The sequence below is a fragment of the Sabethes cyaneus genome, chromosome 2 (genome assembly GCF_943734655.1).
Source record: "Sabethes cyaneus chromosome 2, idSabCyanKW18_F2, whole genome shotgun sequence".
Taxonomy (NCBI): Eukaryota; Metazoa; Arthropoda; class Insecta; order Diptera; family Culicidae; genus Sabethes; species Sabethes cyaneus.
Genome location: NC_071354.1, coordinates 137,082,825 through 137,107,952, shown reverse-complemented (window position 1 = coordinate 137,107,952; position 25,128 = coordinate 137,082,825). Strand labels below are relative to the sequence as shown.

At 35.6% G+C, this 25,128-nt stretch overlaps 1 protein-coding gene across 2 annotated transcripts in view; it reads left to right on the top strand.

Moving 5' to 3' along the window:
• The window catches only part of LOC128733626 (palmitoyltransferase app), a 60,838-nt gene extending 36,683 nt beyond the window's left edge, over window positions 1-24,155 (top strand). For both annotated transcript variants that reach the window (XM_053827349.1, XM_053827348.1), the window contains exons 2-10: window positions 1,217-1,652; window positions 1,839-2,158; window positions 2,223-2,568; window positions 2,635-2,746; window positions 2,871-3,025; window positions 3,084-3,205; window positions 3,282-3,411; window positions 3,472-3,535; window positions 22,416-24,155. In XM_053827349.1, the coding sequence (XP_053683324.1) occupies window positions 2,001-2,158; window positions 2,223-2,568; window positions 2,635-2,746; window positions 2,871-3,025; window positions 3,084-3,205; window positions 3,282-3,411; window positions 3,472-3,535; window positions 22,416-23,560 (2,232 nt within the window). In that variant the 5' untranslated portion in view covers window positions 1,217-1,652; window positions 1,839-2,000 and the 3' untranslated portion in view covers window positions 23,561-24,155. The remainder of the gene's footprint in view (window positions 1-1,216; window positions 1,653-1,838; window positions 2,159-2,222; window positions 2,569-2,634; window positions 2,747-2,870; window positions 3,026-3,083; window positions 3,206-3,281; window positions 3,412-3,471; window positions 3,536-22,415) is intronic.
• The last annotated feature ends 973 nt before the right edge of the window (window positions 24,156-25,128 follow it).

Below are 25,128 nucleotides of genomic sequence, written 5' to 3'. Positions count from 1 at the left end.
GCTCTACTTAAATTACCGAAATTCTTAACTCGGATGTTTGATTTGCTTATCAAGGCGGAATGGAGGGAAAGATTTTGTTTTTCACATATCTTCCATAAGTTGCGCTTTGGGAGAATTACCTACCTTTTATTTTCTTTTTATGTGATGGCATACATGTATAGAAATATTTCTTGCATATTATCCGTATGCATATGCCCTAAAGATTCGTGTTGATGTTTATTTAATCGGCGGTGCAGGATTTTGCGTAAGACAAAAAGAGAGGGAAGCATTTTTTCTGTTATCACGCGTACGTTCGCAAGGAGATTTCCTGCAAGTGTGAGCAGTGTTCAAAATCTCTTTTGATGCCGGTAACGGCAATAAAGCTTGCTTAGAGCATCTAATCAGCTTTTCATAGTGCTTCAAGTAAATATTAATTCCAAGGGACTGGCAACCGTATCCCTACTCAATATGTTTGACAGTAGCCAACATCTACTGGTGGCGTGGGTATTATTTGCAAAAATCTGGCTAAGATTTGAAAATACTACCCGTCTGCCAGCATACCGGCTTTGCAGAGTGAAACGGACAGAACGTAAAGCGGTGTCATGCTGTTTCATTTACGCAAATGGTTAGATGTTGACTCCAAAAACATGGCTGCCTAGCAGGACCGTGATTAATTCAGCATTGAGAATGCCATTTTAAAGCTGCTATGCTTTGACAATGCTGAATTATATCTGGCAGCATGTAACTTGCAAATTTAGAGCAGCTTTCAAGCTTAATTCAGTGCTTAGCGGTTACCTGGGAGGAAAGCTTAATGATGATAGATGTCGTTTCTGCAATCTAGAGTGTGAAAGTGCTCATCATATACTGTGCGAATGCACGGCATTATTCAATAAAAGGCGCAAATTTCTTGATAAAGGACTGTTGGAGCCTTCGGAAATATGGGCTAGTTCTCCTCAGAAAGTAATACAATTTATTCTCAACATATTACCGTGTTGGGATGATGCCTTCAATTAAAATAACAATTACTAAACAACATAGTAGCTGTTCATAAGTAAAGGCATACAGCAAAAGAGGACACACCACAATAGATCAAAGAACTGGTCGCAGTGGTCCAAGGTCCCCAACAAGGAAAAAAAAAAATCCAATAATAAAAGTTAAACAGTAACATGCAATGAACTGTAACTGTAAGGTCAACTGTAATTTTTAGACTATATTTTATTTTTTATTTCTTTCACAGAACCTGCTACGTTAGGAGGATTTTATTCATCTAAAGTTAAATTGTAGATCTGGAATACTACATTATTAGGAATTGTTGAAAAATTGTTGTCAAAGTAGAAATCTGAAATTCAATAGGAAGCGTTATCAACACCGTTATAGGTAATACAATAGCTGGTATTATCAGAAACGGAATTACTTCAGCTTACTACGTTCTGAATCGATGAGGCAATACACCATCTTGATCAACTTCTACCAATTTCACATTACTGCCAACTGCAGTTCAGGGCTAAAGAAGCCGACAAACGATGCATGCGCTTATGGTTATCAATCAAAAATCGACAATTAAACCCTAACGTCGTCGTAATACTGCTCGGCCAATATGATTTTGTCAGAGATTAATTTTCAACAAGTTCAAAATAAAAGGGAGAAACGGTACTGCATACTTGGACCCAAATGTGAGTATATTAAAATTAACTTAATCTTTTCAAATTTACATGCACACTACATTTTGCCTCTTGCTCTTTCACACCTTGTCCTACCCTAACGATACTATTCACACTTGTAATTTCACATCGTTGTTATTAGTTGAATTGAAGAAGGACTTAGTATATTCTAACAGCAGTTTTATTTTCCTTATATAGAAACACCCGAACTCAGGCTTCAAAACATTTGAATAAAGTAATTCGAGATTGAATTGAACGTAATCTATAAAAGTGTATAAAATTTAATACATTACCAGAGAAGTACAAATTAAGTTAAAGTTTACATTGGGTGGTCAAAACCAGCATCAATTGATTATCATAATGGCACCGAGTCAAAAAGTTACGAAAAAGTGGGAAATTTTCGCTGGTCGAAATAAGTTCTACTGCGACGGCTACCTCATGACGGCTCCCAATTCCGGTGTATTTTACTTTACAGTGGTACTTATCACCGGAACCAGTTGTCTATTTTTCGCGGTCGAGTAAGTGTCATCAGTAAACGTAATGAAGCAGCAAAAAATACTAATTTGTTTTATACTATTGTAGTTGTCCCTTTCTGGCTGAGCGGATTACACCGGCCATACCGATCATTGGTGGCATTCTGTTTGTGTTCACCATGAGCTCTCTATTCCGCACTTCTTTCAGTGATCCAGGCATAATTCCGCGTGCATCACAGGATGAAGCAGCTTATATTGAGAAACAAATCGAGGTACCAAATTCGCTAAATAGTCCCACTTACCGGCCGCCGCCTCGAACTAAAGAAGTGTTCGTAAAAGGTCAAACGGTGAAGCTGAAGTATTGTTTCACGTGCAAAATTTTTCGGCCGCCACGTGCTTCGCACTGCAGTTTATGTGATAATTGCGTTGATCGGTTCGATCACCACTGTCCTTGGGTAAATATCTTTGGAAAAATATAGCATTTGTATAATGACGGTAATCTCTATTATTTCAACTTGCAGGTGGGCAACTGCGTAGGAAAAAGAAACTATCGTTTCTTTTATATGTTTATAGTCTCTCTCGCTTTCCTAGCAGTATTCATTTTTTCTTGTACAACGACACACATAGTTTTGTGTAAGTAAAACCATTGAATAACATGCTCTACAACATGTGTTTAAACTCATTCAACACTGAAAGTGAACATGTTATCATCATTATGGTACATATATCATATATTTTATATATTTTTATTTTATAGTATTCAAAGATGAGGATCAATTCTTTGATATTGTCAAGAAAACTCCGTTCAGTGTGATAATAGCGATAATATGTTTCTGTTCGGTATGGTCTGTGATAGGCCTAGCAGGCTTCCATACTTATCTTACAACCAGTGATCAGACAACGAATGAAGATGTAAGGTTTGAGCAGCCAAATGAAAACTTTAAATACATCATTAAATGTTCATTCACAGATAAAGGGTTCATTTACTTCTAAAGGCGGACAACAGTCCATAAATCCTTATTCTCAAGGCAATATTTGCCTGAATTGTTTTCACATTTTATGTGGGCCGATAACACCATCACTAATTGATAGGTAAAGATTGAACAAAATGATTCGTAGTAACATATCTGCTAATCTTATTTGAAACTGGTTCTAAAAATTGTTGCAGGAGGGGAGTTGTAACGGATGAATATCGAACGCAGATGCAACCGGCAGACAAGTATAACAATGCACCGGTTCCACCACTAGTCGTTGTGCAGCCCGGATTGGAAACGGTGAATAAGCCGTACAATTTTGAGGTAAATATAATGCATTTGCCGCGCATATCCGATTACCTATTTATTTTGTTTCTTATGCAGAATGATTCACAGGACACAGCTGGCGGTGTATTTCGACAACGCAGTTACGATAACTTACACAATGGTAAGTCGCCATCCATCAAGTCTTCACTTAGCAGTACCAATAATCTAACCAAACTGAATGTGATTAACTCGAACCAAGTTAATATTAGTGATAATAGTAGCCAAATTAAAAATGTCCAATTGTCGCAATCTCCATCACAGTACAATAATCTTTCATTGTCTTATGTAAATCTTTCGCAAAAACCTCAACCGCCACTATACCATTCCGCGACATGCAATGTAACATTGTCGAATCTCATGCCCACATACAACACTACTATGCCAAACAATAATCTGACAACTACCAACTATCAACCAACCCCGCGATTTATGCCACCGCAACATCACATGCCGGCAGCACCGATACCGACGAATTTCAAATATTTTGCTCCGCAATCCAAGTACAATACATATGGTGAAACACAGAATCAGCTGATCCCGCATGTTCCTTCTGCTTCCGTACTGCCGAACAGTCAACAACCTGGTGATGGCCTTCAACAGCAACATCTGACGATTCGGCAACAGCAGCAACAGCAACAACAGATCAATATAAATATAAATCTTACGTTACCCAGGTATCCATACAATAAAAGTGAAGCTTTCGGTAGGAAATCACCTCAAGATCTACAAATGCACGATCAAACAAACAAGCTGTTCTATTCCAACTATCCACCATATTACAGCAATTCTAGTACTAACAGCTTGAACAACCACTTTAGCAATACCCCATCTCAGAACAACTTGCTAGCACTAACCGACTCGTCATCGTCTTCGACTACTACCATATCCTCGACAACGTCCACAAATTCATCTGCTGAGCATAGCAATATGTTCCCTTCCGGTTCATCTTCTTATTTGAACAGCTATGACACAATTTCCGATCAACAACCGACAAGTTCCCTTCCACACACTTGTCCTAGCAGTCCTCGGACGCGTTGCACTAGCCCTAACTGCAATGAACTTGACCCTATGCTACAGAAAACAAGTAAGCAGTATCGCCATAAACATTACAAACTTTATAAACATAAATATCAACAACAGCAGCAGCAATCAAATCAACAACATATGTTGCATGCGTCCGGTGGAAATCCCATATCTCCCCAGACCTCATTCAGCCAGTTTAGTCCGAGTTTTTGGAGTGCAAACAGCAACCGTAGTAGTGTTATTAGTACTGGTACGCTCGGATCTATTAACTTCGCACTTGCTTCTGGTGGCACCGATAACGCTACGGAATGCAACGGCAGCATCCTTGCTGGTGAAAACTGTCAAAATTATGGTGGCGTGGGTGTTATCGGCAACAACAGCAATAACACCGGCAGCCCATACACGCAGCGCCGATCGGATAAACAACGCTTCTCGAACATCTACGATTACAGGTTCAATAATTTTGATCTGAATTCGATACATGAAGACGCTACCAATGAAACATAACACATATTGCATTTTTAGTTTTGTAATTTTTTATAAGCTTTGGTAGGAACGTGCTTTGAAACGATTAGATTCGATGTATTTATCTGCATGTGCTCTGCTTTTGCTTAGAGTACTGCTATGCCCTCGATATTGTATGATTGTTTTTAGCGAGTAGTCGAACATCAGACATTTTGAAGCTGAAAAAGTTGCTTTGCTAGGGTCAGTCTCAGTTTTCTCAAATGGGTTTTGATCTTTTTGATCAGAATTTTGCACAGTTTATGCGATTTAGGTAGCAGCAATAACAGTTGTCTTCTGTCAGGGTCAGCAAATTAGTATTATTTTCTGAAACCCATTGTAGGTCGTAGTTAACGTGTTTCTTCAAACCGATTTAATTTAAAATTTATTCCAGATCGATTACTTTCTTTTACTAAGACATTTCTGGATATCAAAACTTTGCCAAAAAAAGGCTGCAGGCCTAATTATAAAATCCTGTTATATCTTAAATTATTTATTTAACTGGATGGATTATGGTTATTATGTTTTAGAGTATTCCACTCTGCTCACCTGGTTGACTCTCAGAATCGCAAATTATGCACTCACTAAAAAATTTAGGTGGGGTGACTGTGAGAATCGGGTCCAACATTTATAGCACGAAAGATGGTATGCGATTTGTCATTGCAACTGCTTGTTTTAATTCTTGACAGACAATACGTCGTCTTAAGTCACCGTTTCGTACGTCCCATTTGGATATGTACTTTGATTTTTTTTCTATTTTTGTATGTCATATGTTTATTTAGAAAATCGTATTTGCTATTACATTCATGCATATATGTTTGTGGCACCGGATCTTTAACTAATATGAGACTACCAATTTTGACCTCATAAATTTGATAAGTGACGGCAGCTACCAGATGTAGCGATTTAACATTCAAACGTTTCTAACTCTGATTCTACTGTTGACTTTCTTGTAATGTCGGCTCTGTTTTTTTGAAGCTGAATCATCAAAATCGCTTGGGAAAACCGGCCCAAGATCGAGTTGAATGGAGACGACTGCTTGAAACAGCACGAGTCACTCCAACTTTTTGTTAACGACGATGACGGAAATCAAAAGTTGAAAGCCACGGTGATTTGCTTGGACTTTAAATGGACATAAGTAATTTTCATTCAGCAGTTTCAAATGTTATAGTCAATAATCGGTGTTTCCAAATAGTATAGTTTTGGGGAATTTCACATTTTGAAAGTTTTATACAAGTTTTTTAAGAGTTACCCTAGCACGACATTTTCATCCCGTAATAATCAATAATCAATGTTTTTAATCTCGATACACTCAGATTTTATGATTGATTACCGTTACCCGATCTCAGGCATTTATTACAAAATTCGTTTTGTTAATAGCTGAAATAATAAAAATTATAGAAAACTTTTTTATGTATTTCATCAATTTTATTCATTCTATCCCCTCGAGTCTACATTCTAATCAAACTCGTTCCGATCAGAGTTCCTATTTTGAATTTTGATCGGCATGCAGGTTGATTCTAAATGAAATAGGATTGCTGACTACAAAGGGTTTTAACAGAAAATAGAATCGCACCGGATTTCAAAAATGTATTGCAGGCTGTTCAGACCGAGATCATGATAAAAACTTGTTTTCTGTCACAAGTCGCATACACAAATCTAACGCACGTTGACGAATATCAATCGAAGTTAAAATTTTATCACAATGTATGTCGTTCTAATGTCATAACTAACCTTTCAGAACTCTATTCTTTGCATTGTTCAATAAAATCATTTTGTTGTTGTAATTACACGAACAAAATATGCCAGGAGCAAGCCTGTACTAAAATTGCAGATTGAGACTAGTTTTGTCTTTGATTCACGCAAATTAACCACAATGTTTTGATGAAGGATTTGTTATATACCTTTAGTGAAGCATTTTATTCAGGAATACCAATTCAGGGAAAAATACTGAGTCCTTTATCTTAGCAAAATAAAGGAATGCTGGTTATTTTTGTGAAGATTTAAAGAAATGCGAAAACATAAAGTTGCTGTAGGTTGAGAACAATTTCGTCTCTACAAAAACGAAAACAAAATTCATGCTTGATATTTGAACATACTATAGGTTCCTAATAAAGGAAAACAAGCTTGGCATGCTCGTTTCGCTTCGATTTTGCTCTTTTGATTACTACACTTCAGTCAAATAGAAAAAGTAGTGTATGGGGCATTTGTAGAGCTAGTGACTATCCATAATATAGAAAGAAATAAAGAAAGTAAGGTTTTAACTTTTATACTTACGACGCTACAGGGTTGCAATGCGGTTGGTAGCAAAAACAGCGCTCTGTTCGTTACCAATGAGGTAGCAGCTTTATAGCGGCATAAATACAAACGACATAGCATTGCTCACTGCAACAATATTGTAGATAATAACTAACTCTACAAATGCCCCATACGCCACTTTTTCAGATTCTGTTTGACTGAGGTGCAGTAATCAAAAGAGCAAAAACGAAAGGAAAAGATCGTGCGAAGCCTGGAGGAAAACAAAAACAATATTAACTCGTCGAAGATGTTTTTAACATAATTGGTTTTGTCAATTTTTTGTAACACACTCGGCTCACAAAGATAATACGCATCGTACGTTTTTGTATATCAACTTAAATGTGGACATTAGTTTAACCTTGAGCTGAGATTTGTGGCTCTCTTAACACTAATTTAAAATAATCGCAATTTCTTTACAGGCAGCTACTGTGTTACCTGACTCACTGCGCATAGCGTTGTATTCGCGGTATCGTGTTGGTTCGAAAGGTTTCGAAAAATATCGCCCTTGTATCGAAAATATCGTTGATTTTGATCACTAAAAATAACGTACTTAAACGTTATATTGCAAGTGCTAGTAGTACGCAATAATTGTATTGTGAAACTGAATTGTTAATTATGCAACTTTTTACAAGTTAAATGCAATAACAAAAGCACAACTTATAAAAAATCGTTTATTATCGATATTAGCTGCATATGCGTTATAAACTAATAAACGCATGGTGACGTTTTATTTCAATAACACGCATATTCGCAATGAGTCAGGTAAAACAGTAGTCTCAAACTGCAGCAGGCTGCCTTATTTATATAAATCACTATTAGCGTAATATTTTGGTCCGTCTGGCAACACTGCCATCACTTAAAATTAGTTATATATTAGTATATTATTAAAATCTCGTTATTCATAAGTACTTTACATTTTTCGTTTTCAGTAAAATATTTCTTTCAAAGACATTAAGTTTTAAATAAAAACAAACATTTTTAGACTCGTAACGAAATCGGTACAATATCAAACGAACCATGAAGAGTTATATATATGAGCATGCGGCAATAATTGTTGCATCGGCTAGATTATACACTGAAACTGCTTTGAATGCTGAATAAGTGAAAAATAAGGTAATATAATAATTTGGGCAATGGCAAAAATATATCCTTTATTTGTACAAAATAATTTTTGCCATGCTCTCTAATCAGAGCAATTTGCCTGGACCCTGGTCGAAACCAAATGAGGTGTGAAACTTTCCAGGTTTTTCCAGAGCTGGGGAAACCAATACCAGCAAGCTTGGAATACATATTTCTAATCTCGTAGAGATCATAATAAGAATTTCATAAATATCAGGAGACACTAGGGTTATTGATCGTGGTTCGGCCTATGCAAAAAACTGATCCTGGTTCGGCCCATCAGCTGAATCATCGATAATTCATGGAATATTTAGAGATTTAAAGGTAAATTAATTTCATAAGCTGCTTATATTATTTTCCTATGCATTGCCTTCATTTTTTGCCATCAATATTAATGTAACTAGTTCAGAAAATTAAATTTATAACATATGTAAATGGGGCTTCTAATGTTGTCATCAAAGCTGTCTTTTTAAACACCTAGAAAGTGTTTTAGTCTGTGAAGTATAGGTTAAAAACAATTTTAAAACATTGATTCATCTATATTCTTCCATTACTGGAACGTGTTATTCTCAACAAAATGGCGAAATTACGACTTATTGAGAAAATACGATTTCAATTTTTTGGTCCTAGTTCGGCCTACAAATGATCGTGGCTCGGCCTAACAGCTTCCCCAAATCATCTAGTGGCTAGTGGCACCGCGCTTCACCCACGTTGCACGTGGCTGGCTGCACGTAAAACTGGCGTTAGATCTGAATGCTATGTTTCATTCCATTTTTTATTATTTTATGCCTTTCAGAAACAAAACTATTGTCATCCCAAAATTGATTTTTTATTTTAACAATAAATATGAAGGTATTTTTTTTTTTTTTTCAAAGTAGCGTACAAACTGGATTGTAATGTTTCAGAAACTTGTACAAGCTTGTACATTGCTACTTATCATGTTTTCCTAGAAAACTCAAATGGAAATTTTCCGATTTTCATGTACATACGCTATTTTAAAAATTTATAGCTGTTGAGCCAAGTATCGTACAATAAGTACTTTTTCGTGAAAATGTAAGCAAATTTATTCAACAATCCTAGAAAATACTATCTGGAAAAAAATTTCTAATTTCTAATTTCAAAATTTTCCATGATTGTGGGAAACTCCAAAGAAAAATCAATAAAAGTATTATCACGAACTGATTGGAAATGAATTCCTTTCAGTTCTACTATAATTTCATTTACGTCACTTATACGTGCTTTTCAGTTACGACTTGCAACCTTCATCAGCGTGGCAAATTTATGCAGAAATTATAGTAGTACTAGAAGGAATTCATTTCCAATTAGTTTGCCTAAACTCGTGAGTTCTACTAAGACGCTCGTAAATAATTTTTGATAAAAGTATGCTTTACCTCTTGAAATTTTTTTAAAAGTTTTTCGGTTTGTTAATTTCTATTCTTTTAATGATAAGAATTTCATTATGGCGTAATTTTTTGTCCCTGAATTACGTCAAAAACCAACGACTAATGTCGGTGTATGACCGGTTACTTGTTAACACAGTTGTGATTTCAAAACCAGCTATTTTCATTGATCCATTGGAAAATATTCTGAAATTAGATGTAAATTCTGTCTTTTTTCGAAGGTAACTGTTAGAATACAGGACAATTGCGGGGCTAGTGCTACGATCCTATTGACTCTTACTGCCTTTCCCAGTCGAAATTACAACATGCGACGCCAGGCTTGTTAGACCAGCGTTGCATCTCGAGGCTAATTGGGAGAGAAAGTTAAAAACTATATCTAAATTAATATTATTCGAAATAACCACATAACTGTCTATGTACAAGCTTATTTAACACTGCTTGGCAGATAAAGTGAAGCTACTATATTTAGCAACAAAAGGACGTCTGTACTATTGGTGATACTTCAATATTTAACAGGATGTACTTGTGTCCATTCAATATGATCGAAGAAAATAAAAAAATGCCAGAATTTATATAGCTCGAAATAGTCAGAATATTGACCATGTACAAGCTTATTTAACAATGCTAGGTAGATGAATTGAAATCAGATACTATATTAAGCATTAGAAGTAAGCTTATACCTTTTCTAATTGCTTAATATATAGCAACATTTGTTTTGGAAACTTTTGACGGTCATTAAATATCAAATTATAAATTAACTGGTCTTCAAAGTTTTCTTCTAAATGAAGATATCGAATCGTCTTTAGTTATTCTTCCCATACATTCTAAAATTTTTTCGAAAAACATGATTTTGTTGAATTAGTCTCCATGGGTGCTATGTGAAACAACGAGAATAGGCCGAACTACGATCAATCACCCTAATCTGGTGGGCCAAATAAAACCAAAAGAGAACTTAGAATTCGTGGAATTTCTTTCTTTAATCTCCATCAAGTTGCAACGCACAATACTTTGTTTTGACAGTAACACTCAGCTCTTTATAATAATATGTTAAACTTGCTATATTTTGAAACAAAATAATCTTTGATTCCTCTGAATTCCTTTGATTCCTTTGAAGCGGTCCAAAATATCTTTCAATAGCCAGATAAAATAAGTGTTTCTGCGAATGATCTGTGTCAAACAAATAAATTAAAAAATAGTTTTCTAACTTTATTTCAGTTATACGACTTAACGATCTGATTAATGAGATATTTTCTTGAATTTTGTAAATCAGTTTTAATATCAAAGCATGTCTTACCATTTCATTTATGGCTCCGTCGAATCGTAACACTGACTTTTTCAGTGTGTATAATACTAGTATTATGAAATGAAATCAACATCATACAATGGGGTAGCTCTAGAAAAGCTCTTCCTTTTAAAGCTTTGCGAGAAAACTACAAAACACTAAAAATGCATGTTGGATATGTTTACTGTTGTTGACATTTCTGTTTTATAAAATAGTGGGTTTCACCCATTAAAAAAATGCTTACTGTTACAAAAACTTAGCTGATGACCAAATATGACTGTGTTTCAATTAAACAGTGGAAAGCTAAGCTAAAGTAATTCTAGTTTCATAATATAGGAAATATGTTTTTTTAAATAAAAAAGCAAACAATCATCACTGAATCATACGAAAAATCAATTACCTTACAGTACCAGGAACAACCATCATACTTACGAATACTAGTTCCGGTTTCAAACTGTGTTCTCTGTGCTTGAATTTTTAGTACAATTCATTATAATTACCACGAATCTAACCATTGTTGTTCTTAAGTTAGCAGAGGTTCTATAACGAATTTTCCAATGCTGGATATACAAAATCTGATCCTCCAGTATGATTTAGAGTTAAATAATTTTTTAATCCCTTAGAACATCTTCAGCGGTGATCTATTTTTGAACCAGTAACAGATTTTTGAAATCATAGTAATGATAGTCCAGTGAAAGTAAGTAACAACACAGCAACAAAAATAGATTATTACTAATATACCATACGTCGGTTGTGCAAACTGAAATATAAATTTAATATCAAATGATGACCGACACGACGTCTTCTTTAATCTGTGTAACAACGCAGTGAAGTTAGCACGAAACCAGAAAAAATAGCTTTCTTTTATTGAACTAAGTCAAAATTGGAGATGTAGAATATTTACAACTTATAGATTTTATATAAAACAAGACTTATAACACTGGTACGGATGTGATTTTTTTTTTGCTTGGAATAAACGTCTGGACCAAAGTCACGATTTAGATCACCGTTGATTATGCACTCAGTAATATGATGGAGATTGTCCATAGCACCTAACGAAAACATATTACATTTTTGAGTTAATCTTCTCCGACTTAGATAAAAAATTACACAGATATTCACATATTCATTTACTATGACCTGTTTTTTCGGACTGTTGACTGTTTAAGAACGCACATTATTTTAGAAAATAAACGCATATACGTTCTTAGAAGTGCTATTTCAAGAAGTCTATGGTTTTAAAAATATAAACCTCGTGAACGGCTTGTCGGATCGAAATACTTTGTTAATTTTTGGCAAACTTCGAACTCAGAAATTAATCGAAATGTTTAAAAAATATTTACTGGTGGCTACTATCTCTAAAAACATTGTGTGTTAACAATGCATAAAATTTCTAGTTGAGATGAACATTTCATTAGAAATAATAACCTATTTTAAAACATCATATTTACAATGAAAAATTTGTGTGTCAATATGCTGCGCGCAGACATATTTAACCAACAATCAAATAACCATTATTATAGGACAGCAGATTTAAGGACAGACTTATAGGAAATCGTCCCAAATAAAAAAAAATACCTAGAAGCATGGACATTGATGTGCTTCATTTCAAATTTACGTAAACAAGTTAAATTGCACATAAAACAGGTTTTTGCGTTCAAATATTTCGAAACCAGGAACCCTCAGTGTTTTACACCAACAGTTTTTAATTAAAAGATGATATACTTTTAGAATTACGATAATTATAAATTGCGTTTTCATCATATTTTCCATTTTGTGAAATAGGCAAATAGGCAGTATAACGATGCACCGTAGCCCGGTTGAAAAATTTTAAAACAAAAAAGTTTAAATCTCAGAAACCTGCTACCTTCTTTAGTATTCAAAGGTTGCGGTAGATATTTGTCAAAAATGTTTCGTGTTTTTAGCTTTTCAAAAACAAAATTGTGACCTTCACCAAAAACCGAACCAGTTTAAAAGCTAGTCAATTGTTTGTTTTGATTTAAATGGAAATATTATGTATTATGGTAAAATCACTATTGACAAAATGAAAAACGGAGTCAAAACGTTTGCCCAATGGTCCTTTTAGATTAATGTAGCGACATGTTGCTAGAAACTATTTAAAATTAGTCTTGTGTTGTCTGGAAACAGGCTGGACGAAGATAATAAATATATTGATCCAGAAGCCGTCTTCAAGATTTGTATTTTTTTTGAATTTCAGGTTTGTGTTTGCCTTTAAGGGGGGATTGTACAGTTAACAAACCTAAAAAATCGATTTTCAAGAATTTTTCTTCAAAAAAGCTTTTGACTGTTTAAAGTAAAATTTGTGTATGTGTTACGATAACTTTCAACTGTATTTTATTTGTGAAAATATCTATAGCTATACCTAGTTTGCTATAAAAAAGTGTAAAAAAGTGCTATCGTGCCTGCGGATTCAATATGCCCGAATCAAAAGGTAAAACTTGGAGCAATAATATCCCATTCCGCATTTGGAACTTGATCTGTGTTTTTTTATTTGGTGAAAGTACAGGATAATTGCGCGATGAGTGCTACGATCCTATTGACTATAACTCTCCCAATCGGGATTCAAACAGGCGACCAATTATTAGATCTATTATTAGACCAGTGTCGTACCTCGAGGCCAACTGGAAGGTTATGGCAGAATCATCAAAATAAAAACTAAAAAAAATCATTTCGTTCCTCGTGTCGAAAAAATATTTGTTTAAAGGGTGTCCCACATCAAATTGCACCACGAACGAAACGCTGTAGAAAATTACTTAATTAACCGATCTTTTTTAAACAATAAAATATAACCCATTAGTTAGCTTTTGGTTTGGCATATTTATTTCCTTCACCTTCGATACCATAATCGTATGCTCGCACTTTACGCTTTACTTCATTCATAAGATTCTGTACAACATCTGGCTGCAGCTTCTTCTTCAGAGACCCACTTTTCCCTCATGTCTTCCTCAGATTTGACCTCTTTGGGATGCTTCCGTAGTGCCTGCTTCATAATGGTCCAGTATTTTTCGATGGAACTTAGTTCCGGTGCGTTGGGGGGATCATGTCATTTGGCACGAAAGTAACCCCGTTAGCTTCGTACCACTCCAGGACATCCTTTGAATAGTAGCACGAAGCTAGATCCGGCCAGAAGATCGTAGAGTCCTCGTGTTGCTTCAGCAGAGGAAGCGGACGCTTCTGTAAACACTCCTTGAGGTAGATCTGCCCGTTTACAGTTCCGATAATTACGAACGGATCACTTCGTTTGCCACCTGAGCAGATCGTTTGCCAAATCATGCATTTTTTGGCAAACTTTGAAAGGTTCTGCTTCCTAACTTCCTCTGGAACATCAAAATTGTGCTGGGCGATGTTCTCAGACTTTCGTAGTAACGTTTAATACACGGCTCACCGTTGACTGCACGATTCCGAGTTGTTTTCCGATGAGAGAGTTAAAAATATTCCAGGTGTTTGCGCAAAATCAATTCGCGACGTTGCTTTTCGGGTGACGCCATTTTTTTCCAATTTTCGCAAAACTGACAGCGATAAAAATACAGTGTAATCAATACAATCGAAACTACTTCTACCTAAATTTTCTACAGTCCGTCCGTCGTGCAATTTGATGTGGGACACCCTTTAGTTACTCTAAAATATACTCAAAAAGCTTGAGTTAAAATCTAAGGCTGATTTGTTGAGCCGTTCCTAAGAAATGGTGCTAACGGAGCTCTAAACACAGTTTTGAGAAAAAGGCGTTTAACACTTTAATATTTTTTACAACCGTTCTGATGCGTCGTAAAAATGTGCTTAATACTTACTTAGCATTAGCATGGTTTTTTTTGTGTGTATACACATGCATGTGAAAATAAATTAAAAAGAAAATCGATTTTTTTTAAATTCTAACTGTATATAACTCCTTAGCAAAGGGCAATTAAAACTGTCGAACTAATGCTGTTGAATGACATACTTGGTCATAGTTAATAAATATGAAAATTTTTAATCAAAGCGGGGAAGATCGCTATAGTTTTGCAGATTAGCGTGGAATGCCTCAACAAGAAACCATTGAACATGCACAACTCACAAATCAGTTTCTTATTAAATAAAAAGAATATCCAATAATAATACAAAATAAACTTCTTATGACAGATGATATAACCAAAAGATATTACGATAAAAACCAAGGAATGAAACAATGGGTAATGAATGTAAGACTAGAGATGGTACTATTTTACTGTTCACTGAAATGCAGCCGATCTGATTGAAGTTTTATTGTCATTTCGAAACATTAGCTTATCCAAGTATAAAACTAACAATTACCAATACCTGGCGCCATTCTTAAAATTCCAATCCATCCAACTCCAATTGTTGGACTAAGCTATTGAATATCTAGACACAGCATATTACGTTCCAGAAACCAATAAAAAAGTCCATCCCCACCAGTTTCAATAGTTGGTTGTGGTTGATGGCACGCAAAAGTTTTAAACTAGTTTATGTATGTCTATAATTGATCAGAAGATTAGCCTGCCATACTAATTAAAAGATGAACAATACAGCAATGGCATTATTATAAGAAAGTTCCAGTGCATTATTTACTATTGATAATAAATTATGCAATAGGCGATTAGCATTTTAAGATTCGATTAATTATTTACATTCGATTGTTACTACGAGTGCTAAAAGTACTGATTAAACTAGCACCAGGTGCGGTCTTTTTACATATGGGTTGTTGCTCATTCTTAGATGCAGAAAAGGTAAATCGTTAAACGATAAAAAAGTGCTCGGTGACATATAGCTATTTTTATTCACATTTTCTCCTTTCTTGATCACACCGCAAAAATTTGATAAGATAGATGTTATAATACCGATTAGTCAAAAAAGACAAATAAATTGCCCTTTTCATGAACATCGACCTCTGGAATTTTAATACTTCTAACTGCGAATCGTTTGTTGAAATTTGCAAAAGCGAAACATGCGTTGGCGAACGGATTTAAGGTTTTGTGCGGGCAAGGGTGAGTGTTTGAATGAATTTAGCTTAATCTGTTCCCATAAATTAAAAAAAATATTTAAGTTGCGAATGTCTTTTATTTTTTATAGTAAGACGGAGTTCTAAATTTCTATAGTTTATCCCAGTCATTGGTATGCGCGAAGTACTGCTCTGGCTTTGCATATTAGAAAGTAGCTTAACATTAAGAAAGTGTGCTTTTTGTAATTTTTATCAGTTTTTCTTTAGGTTAGTTTTTGCTTAGAATGACCTTTAATATGTGTAGTTTAAAAAGATATCCAGACGAGACAAATAACGAGAAAGTAATAGAAATAATAACGTATCACGAAATGTGACTATATAAATCTTTAAATTTATCTTTTCACTTTTTCTCTGGTGTCCTAGAAACGTATTTGACCAAGTTTTACCCATAATTATACTTTTTAGTAGTAATCGCACAGCTTCCACACTGTAATCGTATTGGGGTTAATACTCAATACAATTCAATTTCTAGCAAATGATGTAAACAAATTAAATTTGGTTGTACTCCGAAATGACCTATGTATTCACTATTAATATTATTTAATAGAGCTTGGGTAGGTAGAGCATTCCAAGGAAAGGCATATTCCATAACTTCTTAAAAGGAAATGCCATATTCGCAGTTACTAACCCTAGTGAATTACAAAAGTTGCCTGTCTTCGGTCCATATAGCCAATGCCGAAACGTTGTTTCTATGGGTTTGTTACATTTCCCATGACAACCTAGGGAATCTTTTTTTTACATTACTCACTAATAACCAAGAAAGTTAGTAAGGTACTATAAACTCGATTCTGCATTAGTGGTGATGCCCATTGTGTCCCATAAATGCAAAAGTTTTCTAAAAAAAATTTTTAAATATTTTTTAAATTTGGCTCAAAATCACTTTCTGTTTCCTAAAACTATTGAATATATTGACTAGTCTAGTTTTTATTCAAAAGTAACAGAGAGAAACATATCGCCATTATATTATATGGAAAATGGTGATTGTTGCACAAATTGAAGCCGTAACTTCTGAATGAAAGCAGTTCGTGAACATGTTTGGCGTTCTAAAACTGGTTTATTTTATGCTGTTTCTTGCAGAAAATGTCCATGATCTTTAATTGCCCAACGAACTATTCTGTAAATTTGACATCAGAAACAGAAAGAAAATCAAAGCTCTCATTAAATCGAGTAATAAAGTTGCCTTTACTATGCTTGAGGATGGTTGTATAACATTTCACCGAAGACCCAGCAAACAATTTGGTCTGTATGTCTCGCAACTGAAAAATACGAAATCATTGAACGAAAAAGTTTTATTTCACGCCACATAAGAACATAAATAACATATAAGTACCAAAGTGAAGGCAATATATGTACGTACGAAAATTTTGACAACCATTTGTAATTCTATCTTACATTTTATACAACGCGTTTTAGAACACGCGGCTTAATGCTCCTGAATATATGATTAAGATATAACTTAATATTACAATTATCTTTACAGCTATATAGTTCACAGTCATGAGTTGTATATGAGGACACGCACAACTGCAAGACAGCTTATTGCTCATTTGTTTTGACATACTCTAATCATTATACAATTCCAATATAAAATTGGCATACATACCATTTAATGTGAACTTTCTATTACGATCTTGTGTTATCCGGGGTGTACTGTTTCGCGGAAGGTACTAAAACTCCGAAAACCCTTTCGCGGAAAGTATTATTTCGCAGAAAATCGTTTGTCGGAAAACCAGTTAGCGGTGCAAACTATCCTACGGACATTGCATAGCAAAAAAGATGATTCAGGGCAAGACAGTCGCAGGCCGCCAGTGTGATCGGCGACCCGCCATCGTAAGCGCCGGTGAAAAGGGGGGAAGGGGGTAGCCTTCCCACAGAAATAACCTCTATCTAAGTTTATTTATTTTCCTACGTTTACAGACCTTTAATACTTTCCTTTAGCTTTCTTTGAGTACGTCGAAAGCCGTGGGTTTCATTAGATGATTAACCGCGAAGATATAGTTTCCGAAATAAGGTATTTTCTGCGTAATAGTTTGCCCCCAAAATTACTTTCCGTTGAAATGTTTTTCGTGAAACAGTATATTCCGCTTTATGGTCAGTCGCGAATTGGGTTTCCGCGAAATGTTATACAATTCTTGTAGACTAATCGAAGAACGAATAGTAATCTACGCCAATATTCTGGTTTGCATACATCACATTCCTGCCGTTGCCGTGTAGCTTTGAATTTTTAAGCGTCACTTATGACAGTATGTTGCTGTATGTACCTGCCTGTCTTACAAGCATTTTTTGAATAATAACTGAAGAATCGGTAAAAACAATTCATTTAAAATGCATAGGACTCAACTGAATGTAAAAATATAGAGGCCTTATATGTTTGTGCTGCTGGTTTCTTCGTTGTACGATTTCATTTCAGAAGGCACTCTATGTGACTCAATTTACAATTTTACTTAGTGTTTGCTTTTATAATAGTCGACTCCATTGTTAACTTCAGCGAGTGGACCACACGATGCATATTTTTATTTAAATGAAACATGTTAAACGATTATATATTGACTTCTAATGAACTCATATATGACTTCTTGAAAACGGTTATAAATAAATCATAATTTTGAATCTTGAACATTTTGAAATAATTTGATATGTCATGATCATGAACATAATCTGATATTTTACCATATTTCTAATTACCGTCCTTATACGATTAGTGGTTTGCTGGGAATTTAACATTTTCTGGCTTGTGGCTTGTGCTATGCTACGACATTCACTTGGTAAGATTACTCAATCCATTTCTTGAGCAAAACAAAACCTTGGGCTCAAACGTTTAACGTTTATGTACACGATAATTGCGGGGCTAGTGCAACGATCCTAATTAGCTATGAAAGCAGCATCTCAGCAGCAGAGCTTGCCATGCTCAAATCTGTGATTTCACAGAAAAATCAGTGCATGTCGCAATCCTGCCTTTCAGTCGAGTTTAGAGGGATACTTGACAGGAAAATTGGGTAACGATGGATATTTTAACTCTGGCGTTAAACCAAAAAAGCATGCGAAACATGGCCGCCTGGCGACGCATATATGTTATAGCTTATATATGTTATAGCTTATATGTATATAGCTTAGCAGCTATATAATTTTTTTGTATTTTTTAAACGATAGTTTTGAAAGAATGTTCTTTATAACTAAGCGGCTTCAGTTTTGCAGGATTACGCAAGGAAAAGTGTAGGCGAACCCTAAATTTATAAAAAAACATGGTTGTTGTTGAAAATCCATTCGTGTCAGATTGTGTTCGTCGCATGCGGTGATCTAGTGTGCACTGCTATGCGTGATGTATGGGTTCGTGCAGTTTTCAGATACTAATGCAACACCCAACACGATTCGTTTAAAATGAAATTGCAGCGAAACTAAAAGAGATAGACGGCTTATTGGTGTAATTGGTTAAACAACACGCTCAACTATAGATTGGGAGCTGTGAGTTCGACTCTCACCTTCGCTAAGTCTATATTTTTGGCCTAATATCAAGAATTTTCAGTTTGCCTGAATCTACATTTCTCGCATTAAGCATTTATTCTTCCCCAACAGAAAAGTAAAGCCGACTGCTATACGTCGTTAGAAAAAAGAAAGCTAAAAGAGATAGTTGTTCCACGTTAAAGAACGAATTGGAGAACGGTACCAGAGCTTAAAATTGGTGAATAAAAGTAATCAGATTTATCACACGTTTTTAAGAAAAATTTGATAAAAACGCCTTGAGAGACACTTATTTCCAAGCTTTTTGCTTCTAAAAAGTTACTAAATTTCATGAAGTAGGAGGTTTAAGAGTAATTTTCAGTACAAATTTTTTTCAGCTTTCGAATAAAAGAAACAATCGAGCTAGCTAGCATAGTTTTTGTACTAGAGTTAATTTAAGGCAAACAGGAACAAAAACTAAAAATATTAAATAACTCTTTAACGCTTCAGATTTGACCATACGCGGCAAAGGATTTTTGTCGTCAAATATGTGGTCCTCTATCACCCCCTGAGATATCTGCTCTAAGCTATACCCTGTATATTGGTATTGAACAGCAAAGAATAAAGTAGTGGTACGTGAGTTCGAGGATTACCCAAGTAACCGCTAAGCACTGAATTAAGCTTGAAAACTGTTCTATATTTGCAAGTTGCTTGCTGCCAGATATAATTGAGCATTGTCAATGCGTAGCAGCTTTAAAATAGCATTCTCAATGCTGAATTAAAAGTTAGTTGAAGCACTATGAAATGCTGATTAGATGCTCTAAGCCAGCTTTATTGCCGTTACCGGTAGCAAAAGAGAGTTTGAACGCTGCTCACTCTTGTAGGAAATCTCATTGCGAACAGTGAACGAATGTGTGATGATAAAAGGAAAAATGCTTCCCTCTCTTTTTTATCTCACCTAAAATCCTGCACCGCTGTTAGAACAAACATCAACATGAATTGGCGATGCCAGCAGTGAAAGAGACTTCGTAGGCTGCTCGCACTTACAGGAAATCTCGTGCCGAACTGTCATCGCGTGAGTGTTGACAAAAGCAAAAAAAACTTCCCTTTCTGTTTTTTCTCACGCAAACCCTTGAACAATATCAGTAACGCTGGCAAGGCCAATATATATGGAATATGCATGCGGATAACATGCAATCAACATTTCTGTTAAATATATGTATGCCACGACATAAAAACAAAATAAAAGGAAGGGAATTCCCTCAAAATTGGATCTATAGAAGAAATGGGAAAAATAGAATCTTTCGCTACATTCCACTTTGCTAAGCAAATCAATCCCCCGAGTGAATAATTTCGGCAATTTAAGTAGGGCTATTGGCAGCTGACTCGCAACTACAGTTTTCAGATCAACCGGTAAAGGCGTTGCGCTATTCCTGCATAGCGACATATGGGAGTGTAATCGATAGCGGCTGGCGGCGGTTCAATTCTCACCGAAGAAGGAAAGTTATAAAAAAGCAATATTAAAACGTCAACAGAGGATAAGGATAACAGAGAGGGGAGATAAAAAAGGACGAACATATGTTTTTCTCATTTTTTATGCTTAGCGATTAATCGTTACGCAACAGGCGTTACGTTTTTTGACATTTGTAAATCTCCAAGCTCTAATGCGGCTCTATATTTCGCCAAAACCGGCTTTTTAATAGCGTTTTATATGCATATAATTCAAGGCTGCACGATAAGGGGTGCACCACAGGCTAATAAAAAGCTAGATTTCTGCTTCTTTAAGTGCTCACTGGTTACTTGGGTAATCTATGCTAAAGTTACTTCCCAAGCAACAAGTGCATTCTATTAGCTTTTTTCATAACCATGGTAATAAAACTAAGACGTCCTCTCACAACCTTATTTCTCTTGCATTATGCGAATTTCTCAACCGACAACGGATGATGCTGGAATTACTTAACTGTTATCCTGGCTTTCTTCGGATTTTTGCTTAGTAATCTGATACTCCTTAAAGGTTTTGATTATATAGGCAACGGTTTAATGTGTGATTCTGAATTGTTTATCGATACATCGATGAGAATTTTTTTTTCGTAGAGAATGCCCAAAAATCTAGGGGATAAAGAAAAGTACTTTTATAAACATAAACGGTTATCTATTAATTAAATTTATATTTTTCAACCAAAATAAATATAAATCATAATCTTGTTAGGTGTGTGATACATGCTGACACTCTGAACTTAACCTTATAATATTGGTGGCTAGAGCAAAATGTATCGTTTTTTTCTTTTTATTACTTTTTGATAAAAGTTTAGTCACACTGAACAATGAATTTCAAAGAGTTCTTTGTATCTTTCGTTCCGCGAATGAACAAGATGCTTGAGAATATACATTGTAATTGTAAATTTTTATTGATACTATATTGTAGATGTGACGTTCTACGAGCCACAAAAAAATAGAATCGTCTGTGCGCTTTTGTTAGAAATAGTTTCAATTTCTACTAATATGACGCGATTCTATCTACGTGTTTTCTATAAACATTTGATTCAGGACATTGCAATTCGAATGCTGCGAAATTATTATTAGGTATAGATCGTTAATGGGATGGCTGGATGAAAAAAATTGTAAATATAAACTTGTTTGATTTTAATCTCTGAAACAAAGACATAATTATTTTAGATAATGTGTAGAGGAAATTTATTTGTAAATATTGATGGATATTGCATTAAACTAGTATTCTAACATTGTAATTTCTAATAGATATCGTTAATGTTTAGTTTCGTTGTTTTTTTTACTTTTTCGCTTGCTGTTAAATACCTTCAATCTAACAATAACTGCTCACTGTTATTCGTAGGCTAGCAACATAACATGCACATAGGTAATCCGTATTCATCGAAAAGTTTTTCATAAAATGTTTTTCTCATTGCAGAAAAATCGAATAGCATAGCGCACCTTGTGGAAAACGAAGTTCCACTGTCCAATACGGGCAACATATCGACGCTTGAGGATACGACGACAACCACAATCGTCATGGACGATGACGCAGTTGTCGAGTCGGAGCCAACTAAACAGACCAATCTGAGCGGCAGCTATACGAATCTGTTCCGCAGTGAGGCGGCAGCAGCCAATGGAAAATTATCGAGCGTTGTAGTTTTACCTGCTGGTGCTGATTACACCGATAAAATCCACAATGCTGATAACATTATCAATGCCAGCGAACTATTGATGGTGTCCAGTATAAGTGGCCATGAAAACTTGTACAGCAACATACCGTCTCAAAGTGCTGCTGGAAATAGAGTAAGAGTTCCGAAAAAGTCCAATGTTGGACAGCTAGCGACAACGCCTCCAGAAGAGCATACTAGCACTAAGTCGAAGCACGATCCAAATTTACATCTATACTCTAATATTGGCAGTACTATTTGCAGCACCAACAACGGTAATCTTGTTACCAGTCAACGACAGAGTTCTTCCAGTGGAAACAATTTCCATCAGCAGTCCAGTCATAGCAGTAATGGTGTAAATAACAATATAAGTGCAACAACCGATGACCCATCGATGCTTAATGCTTCTTTTATAACAAGCGAACTTGATCTGGACGATCCGGTCGTAACAAGCGCGTTCACGAACAATTGTGCTCCAATGCAACCGGTTGTTGACGCAAGTTCTTCCTTAGCTATGGTCGCTTCGTCGTCTAATCACGTGTCGTTACCACCGCATAAAAGTTCTCAGCCAATTACGGCAATTGAGATGAAAAATGTTATCAAAACGATAGACCCGAGTATAATTATTCAGGGTACCGCTAATAACAACACCAACTCTTCCTCATTCGCTGTTACAGCAGGACCTCTCACGTCAGCCAGTAGTCATAGTATTAGCAATAATAATAGTAGCAGTAATATTATTAACAACAACTCTAGCAGCTACACTGGAAGTGGTGCATTTATAACAGGCTCAAACCGATTACGGCTGTTGCAAGAATCGACTATGATCGATACTGCACTTGATCTCGATAGTCTAGATGGATCGATCGGAAACAACTCCCAGTCATGTCTGGTAAAAACAGCAATTGTATGACTTCCTTAAACTATCTAATTACCTATGCATGCTTGACACTTAGAATACTAAAGACTTTAGTTTGGACACGCTCAGCACCTGATTGCGAGTTACTTTCCAAACATTACAGTAACTTCATATTCTGTAAATGTCTCCAGCTGGACCACAGGGTTGCCCTGAAGAAAACAGAAAGTCCTTGCTATGCAACATACTCTAGGAACAAACTAAATAAAATATGTAAAAATTTGATGTTAAGATGTTATTATATATTCTATAGAGAACATTTTATTTTAGTGCGCGACATAATTTAAAATTTCCTGATTGTACATTTGAAACCAGATAGTGAGAAAAAGTAATGAAGCGATAAATTACTATAACAAGAAACATCACAAGTGATCGCACTTTGGCGCATAACATGATTACAAATAGCTATATCTGCTATAAGCAGAATAGTGCTGTGCAAAAAGAATGCGTGGACTTTTAACGAGAAAGTGCTTTGGATAGATAAAATAAATATATTGATGTAAAAATCGCTTGCAATGAAGGTGCACATTGATACAGCAGGGTTATAATATATTAAATGATGATTTATAATTGTGTGTTTGCAAGTGGTACAATACATGGCAACGAAATTTTGAAGAAACGACTTATATTTGTTGATGACAACAGTCCCTTCACGGCTTGATTCAGGAACATTAAATTATAAGATCGAAATACTGCTCATTCGCAATGCCCTACGATAAAACTGAACCTTGTCGTGGTGTAGGGCTTTTTAACTAATCAGTAAATGAACAGCGGTCACGTTTACTTCTGAATGTGGGTATATATCAAAATACTTTTGTGATTTCAAGTGGGACTCGGGGTAAAAATTTACCAAATGTGATTGTTGCGTTTTTCAGAAAGTGCTTTTATTCCGTTTAAGAATAAGGCCAGTATGGGGATCTCTGACAATAGATGAAGTTTTCTGGGATTCATCCCTATTTATCACAATTGTCACAAATATCTCCGAAAAATGTCGGATTGATTGAGTTGGTCGGGGGCTTAGGGTTAGTAAGGCGATGTAAGCGGGATACCAGATCCGATTGGATGCCGAAGGACCACTCTGTAATGATTACGGGTAATAGCACTTCTTAGGTAGCAGATGGGAAAATTAAGTCAATTCGTGTCGCGTGTTCGAGTTTCGACTAGGCGGTGCTGCTAGATAGAGTAGGATTTTTGCACTGGCCCCGTGGCTGTCCTGAGCTCTGATGGCCGCCCGCGGGCTCTGTCGATGGGAAGGGGTCGAGTCTTAAAGAGACGTTTAAGCCCAGAGTTTTACAGCACTTTAGTCTCGAGGGTTGGAAGGCGGGTGAGTCTCTATATTTTGAAGCTTCTGTCGACTACCGCGAACGTCCAGCTTGTGCTGCGCTCAATTTACTTTGTATCGTGGGAATGCACTGTGAATGCTAAGGGGATGAAAGATTAAATTTGCCCTGATAAGTTGATAATCACTAATGCTCCGAAATTTGTCTTACCTATTGGTGCATTTGTGGTTGTTTGTGTTGGAAAACTGAAAGCGGGCGCGCGATTGAAGACCGGTGTCAGGCGGG